The 21333-nt window shown below is 36.6% G+C and overlaps 1 protein-coding gene across 1 annotated transcript in view; it reads right to left on the bottom strand.

Moving 5' to 3' along the window:
* Nucleotides 1-3409: 3409 nt before the first annotated feature.
* The window catches only part of SERPINI1 (serpin family I member 1), a gene marked incomplete at its 3' end in the record, with an annotated part of 32786 nt that continues 14862 nt past the window's right edge, over nucleotides 3410-21333 (bottom strand). The window contains exons 5-8 of the mRNA XM_084232481.1: nucleotides 17418-17515; nucleotides 6315-6401; nucleotides 3723-3812; nucleotides 3410-3486 (exon numbers count right to left, since the gene is read on the bottom strand). Coding sequence (XP_084088607.1) covers nucleotides 3410-3486; nucleotides 3723-3812; nucleotides 6315-6401; nucleotides 17418-17515 — 352 coding nt within the window. The remainder of the gene's footprint in view (nucleotides 3487-3722; nucleotides 3813-6314; nucleotides 6402-17417; nucleotides 17516-21333) is intronic.

The raw sequence follows: 21333 nt of genomic DNA, 5'->3' as shown, positions 1-21333 counted from the left end.
GGAGTACAAACTGGTCCAACCACTATGGAAAGCCATCTGGAGGTTCCTCACTCTACTAAAAATAGAGCTACCATATGACCTGGCAATTGCACTCCTAGAGATCTACCCATAGGACACAAAAACATTGATTCAAAAGAACACCTGTACACCTATGTTTACTGCATCACTATTTACAATAGGTAAAACCTGGAAACAGCCCATATGCCCAAAAATAGATGATTGGATCAAGAAGATGTGATATATATACACAGTGGAATGTTATTCAGCAATCAAAAAAGATAAACTCATGCCATTTGCAGCAAAGTTCCTAGAAGGAATTCCTAAAATGAATTCCTAGAAGGAATTCCTAGAAGGAATTATGCTCAGTGAAATAAGCCAGAAGGAAAAAGAAAAATATCAGATGGTTTCACTTATAGCGGGAATATAGGGGAACCAAGTAAGACATCATTGTAAAAAAATAATAACAGTACAAAACACAACAAAGCAAAACCAGACAATTATAAATCAGAGACATCCTTCAGGGGAGGAGGAGGAAGAGGGATCAGAGGAGGGAGGGAGAGAGGGAGGACCACAGGGGACTGTGGTGATGGTGCACAGGTGCATTGGTGAAGGAAACTCCATGGGGACTACACCTGAGGGGGTGGGGGAAGCAAATATTGCTTAAAAATGAACAATGATGCAAAAAAAAAAGTTTAAAAAATTAATAAAAATAAAATTAAAACTGCCAGCTAAGAATACTCTGTATTACAAGATTCTCCTTCAGATATGAGTGAGAAACAAAGGCCTTCTCAGCCAAACAGAAGTTGAAGGAGTTTGTAAACACTAGCTTCTCTGCCAATAAAATTAAATATCTATATCAAAGAGAAGAACATCAGCAAATAGCTGAACAAGGAAATAAAGAGAAACATTCTTTGCACCAAATGGGAGTATCAAACCTTTATACCCAAAATAATCACATGAAATATAAATAGACTAAGCTCTCCACTCTAAAGGCACAGAACAATTGTTGGCTGAATCAGAAAGCAGATTCCAACTTGTCCAAGAAACACACCTGAGTTCCAAATATAAACATAGGATTGTTTGTACAATCCTATAAACAAATGGAATCCAAAGTAAGACAGGGACAGTCATACTCATATTACATAAAATAGATGTTCAGCTAAAAAAAAGTAACCAGAGAAAGGTATGGACAATATATAATGATTAGGGGAGCAATAAACTGAGATGATAGAACACTCACCAATATATACTCATGTATAAAGGGATATCAAAATATATAAGGCCTTTATTATTGAATCTGAAAGCAGACACTTGGGGAAAAATTACCACATATTCACCATTGGACAGAAAAAGCAGATAGAAAATTAATTAGGACAAAACAGACTTCAAGAAAGAATTAGACCACCTGGGCTTAAAAGACATTTATAGGGTACTGCAACCCCCAAAATCTGAATACAGTCTTCTCAAGTGTACATAGGACATTCTCTAGGATTGACCAAATATTGAATAACAAAGTAAGTATCAATAAACTAATGAAGATGGAAATCATATCAAGCAACTTCCTGACCACAAGGAATCAAAACTAGAAATCAGCCGCAAAAATAAAGCAGAAAAACCTCTAACATGTGGAAACTGAACAACACACTAGTAAATGACTATTGAGCTAATGTGGGAAGCAAAGGAGAAATCAAAAAAATACCTTGAGTGAAATGAAAATGAGGACACAACCTACCAGAAACCATGGGACATAGCAAAAGCAGTAATAAGAGGGAAATTTGTAAGTATACAAGTCCATATTAAGAAACAAAAAAGAACTGAAACAAATAATCTATTCTCTTATTTAGGAGAACTAGTAAAGGATACGCAAACAAAAATAAAAGGCAGTATAGCAAAGGAAATAATAAAAATAGGGTAGAAATTAATGAAATGGCAATAAAAGACAGTCCAAAAGATGAACAAAACAGACAAACCTCTAGCTAGTCTCATAAAGAAAAAGAGAAAATTCAAATAAATAGAATCAGAAATGAAAGAGAAGTTACAACAGATGTCTACAAAATATAGATAATCATAAGAGATTAGTATGGACATGTATATGCTAGTAAATTGAATAACCTAAAAGAGATGGGCTGATTCTTAGAAATCTACAACCATCCGAGACAAACCTGGGAAGACCAACTACATACAAAGGGCAATCTGAAACAGTAATCAAAACTCTCCCAAAAAGTGAAACCATTTGATATTTTTTTCCTTCTGACTTATTTCACTTATGGGTCAGGAATAAGACAAAACTTGCAAGCTGACCATAATTTGAGGCAAACAGCAAGGGAGAAGGGTCAGAAGAGGGGAGGAAAGTGCACAAGGGACTGTGGTGATGGTTCAGGGGTGCTGTGGTGGTGGGAGAACTACAGGGACTACACCCAAGGGGAGTACAATGATGTGAGAAAATAGACAAAAGAAAACAATGCTCCAAAAAAACCAAAAGAATATGGTAGGGCAAATAAAGATATTCAAGTTCAAAATACAAAAACCTCCCACAAAGAAGAAATTGGAACATATCTGTTGCAGCATTCAACTCATGGCCTGTCAGTTTCCAGTATCTTTACTAGCATGGTCTTTTTCTTAATCCTCTGGTAACATACCAAAAGGTATATTATTAATTTGCTCATGATTCATTTTAGGAATTTTGAGAGTTTGTTTTCCTTTGCATTTTGCTTGTGGCAAACAACAACAACAACAACATGGTGATATACCATGAGTGTACTCTACATCAGGTTTATAAAGTCAAGAGTATTTTTTAAAATTATGTTTATTGAGTTCAAGTGGATTTTTAAAGACATAGTAGTTACAGCTATAATCTATAGGTTTGCTCAGTCCTACTACCATTGTAAGTTTTGCCATAGAGCCATGTTGAGTCTGCACTCTTTTATATTACACAATATGCCATCTTTAGATAAATGACAGTTAAAACCTTTGTGGAGCACTAGTCTTCACCTTACTTATTATCCCTTGTTATGTAATATGGGACTAATGTTAATATACGTCTGTGCTCTGATACTGCATGATTGAAAGATTAAAGGTGTCCAGAAACATTCTTGTTTCCAAATTTCACCTAGAGGTATCTTTATACCTCAACTTCTAAAATGAAAACCAGAGATAGTAACAAGTTTGGTATGTACTTTTATTTTAGATACAGGCACAACAAACACAGTGACATGACAAGACCATTACCCCAGTAACACTGATAACATTCCTAGACAAGTTTGCTTATAATTTACAAACACTGTTTTTTATCTGCAGCTATTTTAAATATTATCTTTAGATACACTCTAAAACGCAAATCTTAAATATATACCAGTTGCAAACATTATGAACTTAGTTACTATGTTCCTTGTTACTCAAATGAAATGACTTAAAGTTCCTCAAAATCATGTCCATTTGTGTTCATTGATTCAGGATGCATGACTCGTCCCATGAATAGGATTGTACCTGCATTGGTTTGGAAGTGAACAAAAGAGGGTGAACAAAAGAAAGGGATATTTATTTTCCTTCTTGCTTACAATTAGTGATGTTCTAAAAATCAAAAGAAATAATTTGTTTCATTAAAAAAATCATTCAAACATTATAAATTATCTGATAACTCTTGTGGGAAAATGTTCTCAATATTAAAAAAAAAGTTTACTTTTGGCTCATTAAGTAAAGTTCTGTTCAACCAACATACTTACCTGTTTTCCTGTTCCTGATAAGAAAGAAAAATGGATGGTCGACAATAACTTGAGGATACAGCACCGCCATCCTACTAATTGCAATCATTCCTACAGTGCAGAAAGAAAGTAATTATACGTCTGTGGAAGTGTTACAGGGCAACCCCAATGTGAAATAGGTTGGCCTGACTGTGGGCCCTCATCTGCATGCTTCAAAGGAACGTAGAATGAGACTTAATTGCAGACGCACACAAAAAGGCTAATAAAGGTTTCTTTACAAAAAGAGGAAAATGAAAAAAGGAATAACTCAAGTAGAAATAAGGAGAGATAAATTGGGGAATTCGTCCTACCAGTTCGGCTGAGCTGGGACCCCAACTGCATGCTGAAGTCCAGCGAAAAACCAACCCCAGGCCCAGGTGTCTGGTTATATACCAGGTCTGGCTGCTTAACTCCACCCTCATTTCCCAGCAGTCCTCCCTTCGGTGGTGATGACATTATGGGATTTGTAGGCCTTGGTGCCTTGGTATCTCTTTGGGCTGAAGCGGGGATGGGGTCCATAAAACCTGTCTGTAGAGTTTGTTCAGGACGTCCTTACCACCCAACAGAAGTATAAGGACTAATGAATAATTTCTCCAAACCATTTATGTCTAATGTAAAAAGCAAGGATTCAGGGCCTCCCCGGTGGCACAGCGGTTGAGCGCTGGGTTTCGAGGCTGCCCACAGCCTCTGAAGCGCTGGTTGGATCCTCAGGCCCCAGGCGAGGGTCCCACATGGCTACCTCTCCTGCAACGCCTGCTGCTCCCCTCAGCAGTGTACGTCAGTCTGCCTGCTCTGCTCTCCGCTCTGGCTCTGGTGAATTCTCTCACCCTCCTGCGCTTCTGACTGTACCCAGTGCTTGCATAAATAAATAAATAAATAAATCTTAAAAAAAAAAAAAAAAAAAGGCAAGGATTCACAGGAAACAAATTCTAATGACTGAAAAAGAAAAACTGCAAATATGCTAACATTTCTTCTTGATCTTTAAGCAAACACATATAGCACACAGTTGACACTCTATATCCCACCAAAAATAATAGGGCAATTTATTCTGCCTGTTACAAAAATTTTATTCTCACTATAGCTTTACTAAAATGACCTTTGATTGAAGAGAAGGAAGAAATAAAGAACAGACAAAACAGGAAAAAAAAAAACCCTAAGAAAATTTCTTTATATTCTCAAATTATTATTTCTTTTGTCTGAAATAGGTATTTTTATATTACTAGTCACAGAATGGCAGTGATTAAAGAGAAAACACAACAGTGAGAAATGCAGTGGTGTTTCCTGTACTGAGAAACTAAATTCCCCGGGGATCCTTATTATGGAATAAGCATTTTAAAATTGCTGCAAGATGATTCTTTGTCATGAAGAGGTCAATATTAAGTTGCATAAGATTTAAAGCTTTCTTGATAGCCCCAGCCTACAATAGACTACTGTGTTTTTGTTTCTTTCTGAAAATACTGTTTTAATTGATAAATTCTTTTAATGGACACATTTATGCAGAAGTTAGAAATAATATGTGCAAATATGTTACATTTTACCCCAGAGTCCAGGGGATGAAGGGAATCTTATTCCTATTTGATAACAGCTGTTGATCATGATATTGAAATACATCTAAACAAACAAAAGGAGGGAATAAAGGCAACAGAAAAATAACTCTTACTGATCTAGGAAAGACAAAACTATCAAAATTATCAAGAGTATTTAGCATTTTGTTTTGGACATGTGATTTATGTCATTTTTTATTATTTAGCTAAAATTATTATCATCATTATTATTCCATTTAAATCACTGATTACATGTTATCATATATTCTTGTTCACATGGATAGTTTAAAAAAATCAAAATTTTTATTGAAAAAATTGAGAACTAACTTTCATAAGTAATTATGTTCCACAAGTAAGAATACTCAGATGTGTAGGTAGAAATATTTAAAATATTAAACAGGCAATACCACAGGTCAATCTATTCTACAGAGCAACCAGTCCGAGGGAGAGTACATCTTGGCAACCTCCCAGCAGGACCTGTGCACCCCTGGTCTCTAATTTGAGAGAAAATAAGATATAGGAGTTACTCTGCATAGGAACATTGGAGTGAGCGATGCTTGACACACTATTTAGAAAATTCTAGCTGGTTCAGCATTAGCCTGATTTCTATGGAAGAACAGAGTGAGAGCAAAACTGGTTTGGGGCATGGTTCAGAAAAAGACCTCTACCTCCCATCCAAATGTGCTTCAAAAAATACAAATCTAGGGCCTCCCTGGTTGTGCAAGGGTTAAAGTCTCAGCACAATCATGCTACTACTGCTGTGGCCTGAGTTCATTCCTGGCCAGGGAGCTAACCCACACATGGCTCAGAAAACCTCTGCTGTCCCTGGTGAATCTCTCTCTCTCTCTCTCTCTCTTTCTCTCTCTCTCTCACACACACACACACACACACACGCACACACACACATGCACACACACCCCACATACACCCCTCTGGCCTACACCCCAGTTCTTGTATGCATAAATGAATAAAAATAAATCTTAAAAAAAAAATCTAGCAAAAGTGAAGATTTTAGAAAACAACTTAGCACCTGAAGTGGCAGCAGCTTCTGAGCCTTCTTCATTAACCTCTATGAAGGACTTGTGAATTGCTTTAGAAATGAAAATCTCTTTGTTATCTGCAAATGAAAGGGATAATAAGCATTTATTCAGTATCAGAGATAGGGAAGCACTTTGCCTCTAATTAAACAGATTTGAAAAATATAAGCAATATAAGATACTGATATAAAATGTAATATTAAAAGATTACATTTATGATTTAAAAGAACAACTGAAGGGCCTCCCCGGTGGCGCAGCGGTTGAGCGCTGGGTTGCGAGGCTGCCCGCAGCCTCTGCAGCTCTGGTTTGATCCCCGGCCACCTAGGGTCCCACGTGGCGCACAGATCTCTCCTGCCGCGTCCGCTGCTCCCCTCAGCAGTGGACTTTGTCACTCTGCCTGCTCTACTCCCTGCTCTGGCTCTGGTGAATTCTCTTACCCTCCCGCGCCTCTGACTGTACCCAGTGCTTACACAAATAAATAAATAAATCTTTAAAAATTAATTAAATAAATAAAAGAACTGAGGCTGTCCTGATCTGTGCACATTTTATATTCTCTTGTTAATATCCTCAATGTTTATTTCTTATATTGCCAGAATAAGTTGAAACATGATTGTTTTCATAACAACTCCAACTTAGTTCATAACTCAAGATAAAATCATGTTACACATCGCACTCTGCTGTGAAATTTAAAAACACAAAATGAAAACCAGCAGAAATCCAGATATAACTGGAATAAGAAATTTTTAAAAATCTAATACTGAGATAATGAAATTATTCTTGGCAAAGGAAAATAAAATCAACTTCAAACCAATTTGTAGAAATGTAAGTATCGAAGAAGTTTCCATTTTGGTTAATTGGTTTATCTGAGGATTCATAAACATGCTTTACCCAAAAGTTAGAGAAAATAACCTATTTTCATTATTAAGAGTACTTTTTTCTTTTGAATTATCTATCTGTTGATGCTTAATTTTAAATTAATGGCTATTATAAGATGAATTATATTCTTTCAAAATTCACATGCTTAAGTCCTCATTCCCAAGATTTAGAATATGGCTGTATTTGGAGACTGAATCTTAAATTAAAACAAAGTTATCAGAAGAGGGCCTAATCCAATATAACCAGTATCCGTATAAGAAGAGTAAATTTGGACAGAGATAGAAAATAGGGAAGAGCATATGTGATGGTTAATTTTATCTGTCAACTTCACTGGGTTATGGTACACAAATACATGGTCAAGTATTATTCTGGATGTTTCTGATACTATGTTTTCTGGATGAGATTTTAAATTGGTGGACATTAAGTAAGGCAGAGTACTCTCTTGATGTGGGTGCGCCTCATCCAGTAAAGTGAAAGACTTAATAGATCATAGACTGACCTCTGAGCAAGATGCTGCTTTGTGACTGCCTTTGATTGGAATGGAAGTTCTTCCCTGTGTCTCCAACATGCCAGCCTAACCTGCAGATTTTAGATTCCAAAGTCTCCCCAGTAGAAATTGAAAAAGCTTATTTTCTTAAAATTCTCTCTCTCTCTCTCTCTCTCTCTCTCTCTCTTTCCATCCTGTTGGTTCTGTTTCTCTGGATAATGCTGACTAATACAACATGTGAAGACATGGGGGAAGATGCTTGACTTCAGATTTACAACTTCCAGAACTGTGAGAAAGTCCAAAACTGCTGATTAAGTCACATTATGGCAAACCTAACAAACTATACAATAGCTTTCAGTCTTGAGTTTTCAACTATTCCATAAGATTAAGCAAAAGAAACAAAAGTCACTCAGATACATAAAAGGAAAAATAGCACAAGGAAACAAGATACAGGATTACTCAAGTATGTACCCTTTCCCCCCCTCCCCCAATTTCAGGGGCTCTAATTAAACTTTAAACAAAGAACTTGGGTTCTGTAAAAGCACATCTCACAGCAGAGCAAGACTTTGTAAGTAAATGAGTCCTGCCCAAAACGTAGGTTTTCCTTTCAAGCTTTCAAAAACACATAATTTTCTTATATGCAGGGAGGATGATATTCAACATTTTGGGTACATCTGTTTGTTACTCAGCACCTGCTAATTTTGAATGAGGCCCAAAACAACTAAGAGTGGCATCTCTGAATATACTTCTAATCAGGATAGTACTTCCTCAGTTCATATAATTATAAGCACTGCATTATGAAAGAATTTCTCACATTTTATGACATTTTATACTACAATGCACTTGAACATAAGAAAAATAAAAGCAATAAAGTTTTTACATGAAACAATGAAGTATAATTAGCTCTCTCAAATCCAAAATACTAGGTGCATTCTTCTTTTTAACAAAAAGAAAAATATGAATTATATTAAGTAACGGCAAATATATTTAGTCGGTAAAACAAACACATGAATTTTGAGACAGTAAAATATATCAGCTATTTAGTAGTATTAACTGGTATTGCATTATATTCAGATTCCATTGTCTATTTTCATCAGTCTGCCAGTTAAGGAAGGTTTATGTATGGAGAACCAAAATCATGAGTCTGAATGCAAAAGTGACAGAACCCAGTTCTTAAAGAATCTACATTGTTGCAACGCCCTCCTCAAGTATTCTGAGGGATGTTCTCAAAGACCAAATGATATTTCAGCCCTTTCAATTTGCACAGTGGAAACTGCCTCCTGTAGCTCTTGAACCCCATCTGCTAGCTATCCTGGGCAGCTGAAAGGAAGGAATCCCGTCCGTCCCTTCAACTCTTGAAGTCTGACCTCTGCCCCAAGTGTTCCCTCTTGGGTCATCTGGGCTTGCACACTCTTATTTTCTCACACATGTTGCTGGGAGGGATACTATAAGGTCATGTGGCATCAAGATCAGGGACACAAGGGTGCTGAGGGCTTTTCCCAGAGAGCTAGTTATTTCACAGATAATGAAACAGACAAACCTTTTAATAAGACTCATGAAGATGAGATTAACCTAAAAAGCAATATTAATACCCAAAAAAACTATCTAAAAGTACAAACGATAAATTTTTAGATCATAATAATATACTATGTATAGTTTTCTTGGATAAATGATAACCAATGTTATAAGGTATAATTAATTTATTTACTGTGAGTTGTGTCTACAAAACACAATTGCCATATGTGTGCCTATGTGACCCTCCCTTCACAAATAAGATACAGAATGTCCATCTCCTTCAAAAGATTCTTGTGCTTCTTTATCCAGATAACTTTGAAAATGAACAGATTTGTTATAAAGTAGGCAATTTTTTTAGAAATGAATACATTATAGGATTCAATCAAGAATAAAAAGAATATTGTTATAATCCAGTAGCCATTAAAGAAATTGAATCAGTTAAGAAAAACTCCCCATATCCTCAAAATTAAAGACTCTAGATAATTTGTAGGTGATATTAACTGAACCTTCAAGGAAAAAAATAGAATTTTCTATTATAAAATATCTCTAGACTCCAGAAAATGAGTGAAGATACATGCGATCTTTACCTAAGTAGTCTTACCTTGCTATCAAATTGAACAGAGACAGTCTAACAAAATCATAAAGCAAGCTCACTTATTAACATGGAGATAAAAGTTTTTTAAAAGTCAAAAAATTAAACTTAGTGACAAAAATATTTTTAAATGATTGTTAAGGGTTGTCTCAGTTTATCATAACACAGCAGTTTGAACTACTCTGTCTCTATTTCACTTTAAAGCTTCCTACAGGATGGATCTCATAAAAATACAAACCAATTTATGCCACTACCTTGCTCTAAATCCTCTGTCTGCTCTCCTGCCTGCTCCACCACCCACTTCTCCTGCAGTACCTACCAATAACTCAGTGTACACTGAGAAGTCCATGAGCTTGACTCCGCTTTCTTCATTAAATATTCTTTACTCCATACACTGTACTCCAGATTATTTGAACTACAGCAGTCTGAATGCACTACTCTGTATCACCTCTGTGTCTCTGCTTCTTCAGAAACTCCCTCCACCCTTGCTATACAGTAAGATGTCTAACCTACATTTAAGGCTCAACTTTGAGCCCTGTCTGGCCTGTTCTGCACTCCTCTGACTCCTACCTCCCACTAAAGTAGAGCTGACTACTCCTTTCCACTGAAATCAGGATTTAATTTTATCGGTCTTTATAGTGTTTCATATTTGCATTGATATCTGACTGTCAGTTTCCTTAAGGTAAAGATTGTGTAGCTCCTCATAGCAACCTTGGCTTCTGAAATAGAGTGGGCCTAATGACCAAACTACCCTATGGACAGGGAGTTTCCTTAGGTAATGTGTACTCTTCCAATATTTAATATAGTATACAACATAAATAGGAATTTAGTTGTTATTGAATAAAATGGGCTATTTAATACTGTAAAACTTTGGGTGTAGTCATTCTTTGGGCACAAGGTCCACAATTCTTTCTTTTTTTCAAGATTTATTTATTTATGCATACAAGAACTGGGGTACAGGCCAGAGGTACAGGGGGTGAGAGGATTCACCAGAGACAGAGCGGGGAACAGAACAGGCAGACTGACTGGAGTACACTGCTGAGGGGAGCAGTGGGCGAGACAGGAGAGGTCTGCTGCGCCATATGGGTAGCTCCCTGGCTGGCCAGGGATCAAACTTGTGCTGCAGAAGCAGCGGATAACTTCACAGTGCTGTGCTTAACCCCCTGTGCCACCAGGGAGGCCCTAGGTCCACAATTCTGATCACAATTCTGGCTAAAGTGTTTATTCTAATAATAAATAAAACATAATAAATGAATTCAACATAGATGCTCTAGGAACAGCAACAGACACGAAAAGAATATAAAGACCACACATACACATAAAATGTTTTTAAATAAGTAGAAGAGCAAAGGGGATAGGATCCAAGAGACCAGTTCAAGGGTAGCAAAATAGAGATCAAATCCAGTGTTCTAGCTCCTGCAGAGTGATTAAGTGCCACACAATGGACAGCAAATATCTGCAGATGTAAATGAGATCTCATGACACTGAACCTTCAGAAAATACCACCCCTTTGAATATACAAGTAGGACAAAACCTAACAAATAAGAAATCACATCACCGATACTGAGGGGGAAAAGTGAAACATTTTTTTCTTGGGGGATAAACTTGAAGCAGTCACATTAAAATACAATATAAACTGAAAGTGGTTCCAACAAGAATGTATCTGTTGCCAAATCTTTAGAAATACAAGGTCTCGCAGGAATACAGGCAAGCTCCAGATTTGTTTGCCTCCAGTGTTACCAATCCTCTTGTAATTATGTACCAGTCAAGGCTATCTTTCTTGTGAGGCCATCCACTTATGCCTCGAGGGCCTGAACCTTGCCTCTCCTTTTCCTCTCTTAGGAATCATCTCAAGAAACTCTAGCCGCAGCTCCTTGCATGCTGCCAGACACCAAGTAGGCACTCAGTTGTTTGATGAATCAGAACATGAGGGGAATTAAGCTAGTGAGCTGGTCTTAATGACTAGAGAAAAGTTAACCATGCCTAAATAAGAAAATAAATGGATTAAAGCAAGCAGAGAAACAAACAAACAAAAAAAATTATAATTCATACACTGGCCCCAAGCGGTCGTTTGCAGCTACATCAGATATTGCTGCCAAGTGACTGGTCCTATTTTCCTCCAGCAGTGTGGAGCCAGGCTTTTCAGAATGAGTAAGATGGGAACAGGGCCAGCAAGCCCTAGGTTCCCTTAGAAGAGCTAGGCAAAAATTCAAGGCTCTTCAGAAGAAATCAGGACAAAATACCAAGACATTCATTCAAGCACTAGCAAATATTTATCGAGTACCCTGTTCGTATAGGCATTGTGCAGTCACCAAAGACATAACGGTGGTGGAAAGGCCTTCATGCAACTGGATGCCACTACTTTCTTTGTGGCACTGTTCCTAAACCCAGCCAAATTAAATGGATTTCTGCGTCACCAAGGGCATGCTTAAAATAACAAAATGAAAACAGTGCCATAATGGAACCCTAAAATACCAAAAATGGCTGTGTACTTTAGTTGCTAAAATATTTTTAGATTCAGCCACACCCATGAACTTTAGAAAGTCCTAGATTGTATCTCTTTCAAGGTGGGAATGATGTTTATTTTTTGAGTTTTTTTTTTCACAAAGCCAACAAATATTCATTCATTCGTTTATTTTTGTACTAAGCACTTCATATGCCTAACACTACAGAGGCACTGGACATGCTTTGGTGAGCTAAACAGTTCCTTCCTAGTAAGGGGAAAGTAGAACTAAATAACAAGCACAATTTTAAAAAAGCAAATCAGTAAATGACCATAATTTCAGGGTGTGTTAAATGTAACCAAGACAATAAGGTGATGTGTTTTTGTCTGGTGACTAATGCAGAGAGGAAAATCTTTTGACATAGAATATTAGGAAAGGTATACCTGAGGCCAATTTGAGCTAATACCTAAAGAATACAAAGGAGTCAGCCATTGAAAGATCTGAAGTTGAGTTTTTCTGCAGGAGGGAAAAGCTAACACAGAGGCAGATACAAGCCCCAAATGTTTAAGGGCCCAAAAGAAACCCTGTGTGGCTAGAGCATGGGATAGTTGAGGGTTTGAAAGAAGCCCCCACACTTGGAATAGGTAAGGCCTAGTGCCATTTCCTCACTGCCCACACCCATGCCATCTCTCCTCCACCCCATATTGTGCAGGGCTCTGGAGACAGTAAGAAGTCTATCACACAGTCCCAGCTTCGAAAGGTTCAGAGGCAGGAATGTGAACACGCAATCTAACAAAAGTGAAGAAGTGTCATAACAGGGGTAGGTGCAAAATGCTAGAAGAGCAGACCATCATGGAAAGGAAAGATGTCAGGGGGCTTCTCAGAGGTGGTGACATTTGGACAGGTTATTGAGGAGTAAGTACAAGAGTGAAAGTCAGAGAAAGGGGCATGGACGAGCCAAACAGTTTCACACTCGCAAAATGATAGAAGCAGCGGAGATGACCTGAAGGTCCAATGAAGGCTGGGTTGTGAGGACATGGGGAGTGGCAAGGGAGCCACAGGACTTTAAGAGTTTGGATCATGATGCTGGAGAGCCTGGGCTTTGCACAGAAGTAATTGGACACGACTACCGTGATTTTAGAAGATACCCAGGGCAACAGCTAAAGAGGGTAAATTGGATTAGCTAACAACTAAGGGTAAGATCAAGTTTGTTGGCTGTTTTAATAGTCTAGAGAATTGAGGAGAAGGAATTTGCAATGAAGAGAAATACAGTCCTCTCATTTCCAGGTACAAGGAGAAAGAGAACAAACATGGGCTAGATATAAGAGTCAGTCCAGCATAAATCTAAGCACTTGAGTCTGACCTGAATATGGCTCTTGCTGTGTCTTCTTAATTTCCTTACTTTATTGGCACCTTCATTAAAGCTTGTACTTTATGCTGAAGGATTTAGTACTCTCTTTCTCCTTCTCCTTCCACCTTTCAAGAGGATTATCTATTAATCCAAATGCTGACAGTCATTCATTTCCATTACAAAAATAACCCTATTCTGTAACAGGATCCTCACTGCAACTAGATGAACATTTTAAATCAAGTCTGTGAAGAAAATGATTCTCAGCACTCTCTAGATGTTTATTGTATGAGCCTTTACCGTGTTTTATGTTGATGGAATTCAGCGTCAAAAGCAATGGACATCAAATTGAGATGAAAAAATAAACACAATAAATACAGAGCATTTCATCTTAATTCATTCCTTCAATCGTGAATACTAAACAGAAAGCTGGGTGCTTCCTAAACACATGTAAGAATCTTCGGGAGATTTATATTGTGGCTGGGGCTATCTGATGCATTCATGATACAATGAGACCAGCTGAGATAAGTGGATTAAGGAAAAATGCAGGATATTGTAGAATTTAAGGAGTGATTACTTCTGGTTGGTGTAATCATGGTGGCCTAATGGAGTTGGGGACATTTGAGCTGAGATACTGAGAGATATTTTGGGTGAGAGGTTTCATGAAAGTGGGGAGCTGGGAGGTGTGAGGCACAGAGTTAGCGCTGTTTGGTTGGACACAAGCTTTGTATAAAGAATCACCAGAGTTAATTCTGGAGGGAGCTGAAGTCTTAAAGTCCTGCAGAGCAGTAGACTGTGCACAACAGACCAAAGGGCAGGTTTTGAATAGGAACTGGAATGAGCTGACTGAGTTTTAAGGTGATTAATCTTGGCAGTAGTAGATAAGACAAATGAGGTAGGAGAGAAACTGGAAACCATTTAGGAGGCTACTGAAATAGTCTAGGGCAACATTAATGAGAATCTAAAATGAAGGTGGGTGCCATGGAATAGAAAATGAAAAAGTGAATTCAAGAGGCCTTAGCAAATGATTCTCAAGTCACCCATTTCTTCTAAAAACAAGAGAAGGTGAAATAGGCTCCTTTTTTTTGTCTACTGCTAAGTCACATATGCTAATTTTGAAGAAAGATACATTTTGATTCTCTAATTTAAGAATGCAGCAATGTTAATAGTACAAAATTGCAATTATTTTCTGGGCACTTCAAATTTACAAATTCTACTGACAATGTTATTTTTAAAAGCTATTCCTGGTTTTTAAGTACGAATTTTAATTGAAGAAGTAACACATAAACAAGTAAAATTCCAAATTATACCCTGTGGTATATGAAATGAAAAATCTCATTTAAGAGCCTCTGAACCATATTCTAGAGTCATTTACTGCTGTCACTTTCTAAGATGTTCAAAATGTCCTATGCCTCTGCAAGTCTATGTACATGCTGATATTCTCTTCTCTCCTTTGATCCAATATGTTCCCATTCTGCCCTTTGATTTTCTTTTTCCCCTCTCTGCTTCCACAATGCTTTATTCTGCTACAGGGCTTCTCATCTAATCACTACTGGACATTTAAGGCTGGATAATTCTTTGTTATGGGTGGCTATCCTGTGCACTGTAGATCACCAGGCTCTCCCTAGCCTCTAACCAGTAGATGCCAGGAACATTCTCTTGCCAAAAGGCAAGAATTCTTTTGCCAAAAGGCAACTCTGTCTTGATTGAGAATCACTCCTCCAATAAAACATTGCTATCACTCTTCCTTTTATTAAATTCAGTTGTTCATGTCTTTCCCCCTGTAAGTCTGTATGCTTCTTTAGAAGAGGCCAGATAACTTAATCATTTCTTCATTTTTATGACATAGTACTTTGCTCATACCACCGACCTCACAAAGGAATAGACAAGGCATGGTTAGACATCTCAAAAAACATAAAATTATGACTAAAGCATTTAATAACACCAAAAGCATACTAATAATTTTCCTGGAGTTACTAAGTGTTGTACACATTTTAATCATTAAGGTTTCACATTACTTGCAGAAACAAAAAACTAGACATGTGAAGAGGATAACAGCCATATATGGCAGAGCACAGGGTGCCCAAATAAATGATGCAGGCAATACATGCCATCACAAACTATTGTGAATGAATAAGATCAGACATAAATTGAGAGTGATGGATTGGTTGGGGTGGTTAGCTGGCAAACTGGTAGATAGAGCTACCAAAAATCTGGCAAAACTAAGAATATGAAAATCAAAGAATTTCCATTGACACTTGTGAAATTTGCTTTATCTCTCTAATCAAATTGTGTAGTGTTTAAGGACAGCCAATCCTGGATATCTTATTGGTGCTTTAAGAAGTTAAATAGTCCAAGAAGTTTATGTATCAGGTGGCTCCAAATAAGCATTTCTCCTTCCCTCCCTTGTTTTATCCTTTAACAAACATCAGCACTGTGCCAGCTATATGTCACTACTGTACTGAGAATGAAGCTGTGAGAGAAGGATTTGGTTCTGTTGAAGGCTTAATCAGAGACTTTGCATATGACTATAAGAACCTGAGAGATCTTAATGTTATTTCAAGTCTCTAAACCATACGCATTCATAATGTGTATTTATGCTTTACTGTCTCTATGTAAATGCAATTAAATATTATCTTACAAACCTTCCAAAGAAGTAAAATATGTTCAGCTACATTAACCACAATAATTGATTTGCCATTGCAGAGCTACTCCCTTAGGACTGTGCTTGTGAAATAACTGCCAAGACGTTTGGGTGAGACAGCAAGGAATCTCTGATCAAACTGAAAATAGAGTCAAGGTAAGAGAGCAGAACATAATCATCCAGTTGGAATTTGGCCAGTAGGTAAGACAGATTCTCTTAATTCCTAAGAAAGAGAGCTTAAGAATTAAAATATACAATGCTTGAACCATGAATATATTTCTCACTCAAATACAAAGGTAGTCATTACTTTTTGAATCCCCACCAGTCCTATGTCCTTGACAATTCCACCAGAGAACTGAGACTCCTAGGATCTTGGATATGAGCCACAAAAATCTTTGCTCAGGTAAAATTCATTTCTCTTGTGTAGACAGGAACATTTATATAGTAGACATTTAGAAAAGCTCTATTAATGTCTTGGGCTGCAAGCTCTCCAAAGCGCTCTCTAAACTAACCCTTAAGCTCATGGGTATCTTATAATCAATGATAAATGTCTTGATGTTAGCGGCTTCAAAATATTTCTATAAGGATTTCACATGTTCTAAATAATTTAAAAGTTATAAATATGCTACAATTTTTACTAAAAACAAACTAGGGCTTCTAAATTAAATAATTCAACTGGATTTTTAATCTTGGGATATTTAAAAATAAATTACTTAGCATCCAATATGCTAGGGATATTTTGAAGCTATCTCTTGAAAACTATTTTTTATTTTAGTATTGAAAACTTTTTACATTAACTCACTGGGTCTAGTTCTCATAACAAGAACTCATTTTCTTTCTTTTCTATATGATATATTATAAGAGGACATATTGAAATATTTAATCAACATATTTATTGATTGATTATATACTTTATAAGTCATTGTGTTAGATGGGATGGGAAAATCAAAGATGTATAAGATAGGTCCTCTGGAGAAGAAAATCTATTATCAAAGATAAGAAATGGACCAGAGGAAAATTAATGTCATGACTATATTTATAGGTTTGTTTATAGAGTTAAATATATTTCTTTTATATTTTATCTAGCAACTGATAACTATACTTCAGAACACCATAATAAATAGAGGTTCAACATGACCATTGTTAAAAGCTTTCATGGAATAACATTTTTAAAATAGGTGTGTTCCTACCAGACAGGGCTGTGAAATTTGCGCCTTGGATGAAGACTTCAGTTATTCCGAGGGCCTTCAAAACATCTTTTAAATCAATTTCCTGTTCCACTGTGAACCTGGAGAACACATAGGAGGAAAAGTATTTAGTTACAATATTTTAAAAGTATTTAGTTACTGTACCTTGTTAACTGGGACAAAGGTAATATGCTAGATATAGTCATTTTATTTTATTTTATTTTTGTTGAAGATTTATTTATTTATTTATACAAGCACTGGGTACAGTCAGAAGCGTGGGAGAGTGAGAGAATTCTCCAGAGCCAGAGCGTAGAGCAGAATAGGCAGACTGACGAAATACACTGCTGAGGGGAGCAGCGGGCTGCAGGAGAGATCTGTCGCGCCATGTGGGACCCTCTCCTGGCAGCAGGGGATCAAACCGGCGCTGCAGAGGCTGAGGGCAGCTTTGCAACCCAGCGCTCAACCGCCACGCCACCAGGGGAGGCCCCGATATAGTAATTTTAAAAGCCTATTTTATAGAGAGTAAATTATTACTAAAACTTTTTACTGCAAGTCACATTTAAATTCCTAAGTAGGAAAAATATGTAATTGGACACAAAATTGCAAAATATGATGGAATAAATGTTCTGAGATCAAGGATCATCACCACAATGCTATTTAAACCTTTGGAGCAAATGAATAGCTTTCAAAATCTTTCTATCTAACAAATATTATATTTGATTTATATTTATTTACATTTGATTTGTGTTTGTTTTGATAAGCTGATGACTAATCATACATCTACCTGAGGTAGCTCATTCTCTTCTTAATATCCAATTTAGGATGTCTCCCTAAGGAAAGGGTTAATTAAGAGCCCAGTTTCAAAATACAATGGCTTTAGCATCTGAATTCCACAAAACTCAGAGAAAGAAAACATAATAGCTACCACAGCAATACCTATATCTTCATGCTTCTATTAGTCTCTAGAACACAAGCCTGTTCTCATAGCAGCATCACAGAAACATGGTGAATGAATGAATGTGAGTTAAATACTACATCTTAAAAACCATGCCTTTTTTAGAGGTACTGTAGAGATTTTTCAAACAAAAGGAAAATGTTATCTTAATTTTTCATTCTAGTTTTTCATTCACTTTTTTAAAAAAAATTTTTATTTATTATGTAAATCTGGGGTATAGGCCAGAGGTGTGGGGGGGCGAGAGGATTGACCAGAGACAGAGTGGGGAGCAGAACAGGCAGATCTACTGAAATACACTGCTGTGAGGGGCTTCAGGCAAAACAGGAGAGGTCTGCTGAGCCCTATGTGGGTTAGCTCCCTGACCGGGGATTGAACTCAGGCCATCGGTATTGACAGTGCTGAGACTTAACCCCTAGGTCACCAGGGAGACCTGAAATGTTCATCACTTTCATAAGAAGAATAAAAGAGTGTTTTAAAACATATAAATAAGTACAGTGGCATAAACAGAACATTAATTTAAAAAAATAGTTTCACAGAAAGCCATGACTGATACTAATATTGAGTCTGGGAATCTCCTTCAAGGCAATTAATTACATTACACATCTTAAGAGTGAAAGATAGGAACCAAGCATCATGGCTGCTTTAAAAATAACTGCTTTTTTTTTCTTTATTGGTATATAGTTGTTTTAGAATACTGAATTAATTTAGGGGAACAGATTTATACTTCCTCAGATGTATGTTATCACACCATTCCCAACATCAAAGCACCCACAGTCCTTTAGCCTAGACCAATGTGCCCCCTCCCCACTTTTTCCCCACCCTCATGTACTTCCCCTCTGTAGCCTCACTTCTGCAGTCATATTTCTAGGGTATCTTTTGGTTTGGTTTTGTGAGTTCCTTTATTCCCCAGTATCCCCTCCCCGCCCCCATATTCCACATGATTGAAACCATCTGGTATTTTTCTTTCTCTTTTTGAGTTACTTCATAATTCCCTCCTATTCCATCCATGTTGTCATAGACAGCAAGAATTAATGCTTTTCTATGGCTGAATAGTATTCCTCTGTGTGTATATATACATATACATACATATACACACACCACATCTCCTTAATCCACTGCTCTGTAAATGGACATTTAGGATGTTTTCATAGCTTGGCTATTACAGTGTTGCAATGAACACAGGAGCGTATATATATCCCTTCATATAGTGTTTTGTTGGTTGGTTTGTTTGCGTGAATTCTTTGGGTATATACCTAGGAGTGGAACTGCTTTATCATATGGTAGATCTATTTTCAGTATTTTGAGGAACCACCCTACTGTTTCTGCAAAGGGGCCAGACTAGTCTATATTCTCACCACCAGTAAATGAGAGTTCCTTTTTCACCACACCCTCCCCAAAAATTGTTGAGTTTAGATTTTTTTTTTTAATATGGGCAGTTCTCACAGATGAAAGTGTTATCTCACTATGGTTTTGGTTTGCATTTGCATTTCCCTGATGATAACTAATGTTGAAATCTTTTCATGTGCTAGTTTTTCATTAGTACATTTTTTTTGGAGAAATGTCTATTTAACTCTTCTGCCCATTTTTTGATTGGGTTGTTTCTATTGTTAAATTGTCTGAGTTCTTTGCAGATATTAGATAAAAGCCTCTTGTCAGATGTATGATATGAAAATATTTTCTCCCATTCATTAAGGTACTTTTTTTTTTGTTTTAAAGATCATTTCTTTTGCTGTATGGAAGTATTTTAGCTTGGTGTAGTCCAATCACTGATTTCTACCTTTTCCCCCCTTGCAATTGGATTCAAGTCTCCAAAGATATCCCTGAAGTCAATGTCATGTAGTATTTTGCCTTTGATTTCTTCTGTGCTTTATGGTTTCTGGCCTTAAAGTTAAGTCTTTTGCCCATTTCAAGTTAATTTTGTGTATGTGGGGGAGAGGTCTAATTTAATATTTCTATATATTATAGTCCTGTTTTCCCAGTACATTTGTTGAAGACATTTTGTATACTCTTTGCTCTTTTGTCATAGAATTACTATCCATATAAATGTGGGTTTTTTACTAGGTTCTCAATTCTGAGTCAGATTCTACTTTCAATTCTACTCCAATGATCTGTGAGTCTGTTTTGTATACCAATAGCATACTGTTTCAATTACCATAGCCTTATTGTTTAGTTTGAAGTTGGGAGCATGATACTTCCTATCTTCTTCTTTTTGGTCAAGATTGCTTTGGCCACTCATAGTCTTTTGTGATTTCATATAAATTTCAATAATATTTGTTCTATTTCTATGGAGAATTCCATTGAAATTGTGGTAGGAATTGCATTGAATCTATTGATATGTATTGCTTTGGGTAAGATGGTTATTTGAAAATGTTGTCTTCCAATGTATGAGCATTTAATATGTTTCCATTTCCTTCTGTCTTTTTTATTTAACAATGTCTCATATTTTTCAATGAAAAGAACTTTCACCTTCTCTGTTGGGTTTATTCCTAGGTATTTAATACTTTTGGTGCTACTAAAAATGGGATTGTTTTCTTTATTTCTTACTCATTATATTAATATAGGAATGCAACAGACTTTTGTATGTTGATTTTGTAGCCTGACTCTTTACAGATTTATTATTTCTAAAAGGCTTTTAATGAATCTTTAGTTTTCTGTATGTATATTACTTATCATCTGCAAACAGTGACAGCTATATTTCTTCCTTTCTAAATTAGATTCATTTTATATAATTCTCTTGAAAAAATTGCTCTAGCTAGGATTCCAATATTATGTTGAATAGTGATAAGTGGATATTCTTGTTGGGGACCTGATCATAGAGGAAAAGCTTTCATTTTTTTTCACCAGTGAGTATAGTGATAGCTGTAACTAAAACAAAAATATACCCAACCAAATGGAAGAAAATATTTGCACATTATACATCTAAGATATACAAAGAAATCATACAACTCAACAAAATGTAAACAA

Source organism: Talpa europaea, assembly GCF_964194135.1.
Source record: "Talpa europaea genome assembly, chromosome: 4".
Classification (NCBI taxonomy): domain Eukaryota; kingdom Metazoa; phylum Chordata; class Mammalia; order Eulipotyphla; family Talpidae; genus Talpa; species Talpa europaea.
This window is presented reverse-complemented; position numbering and strand designations above follow the sequence as displayed.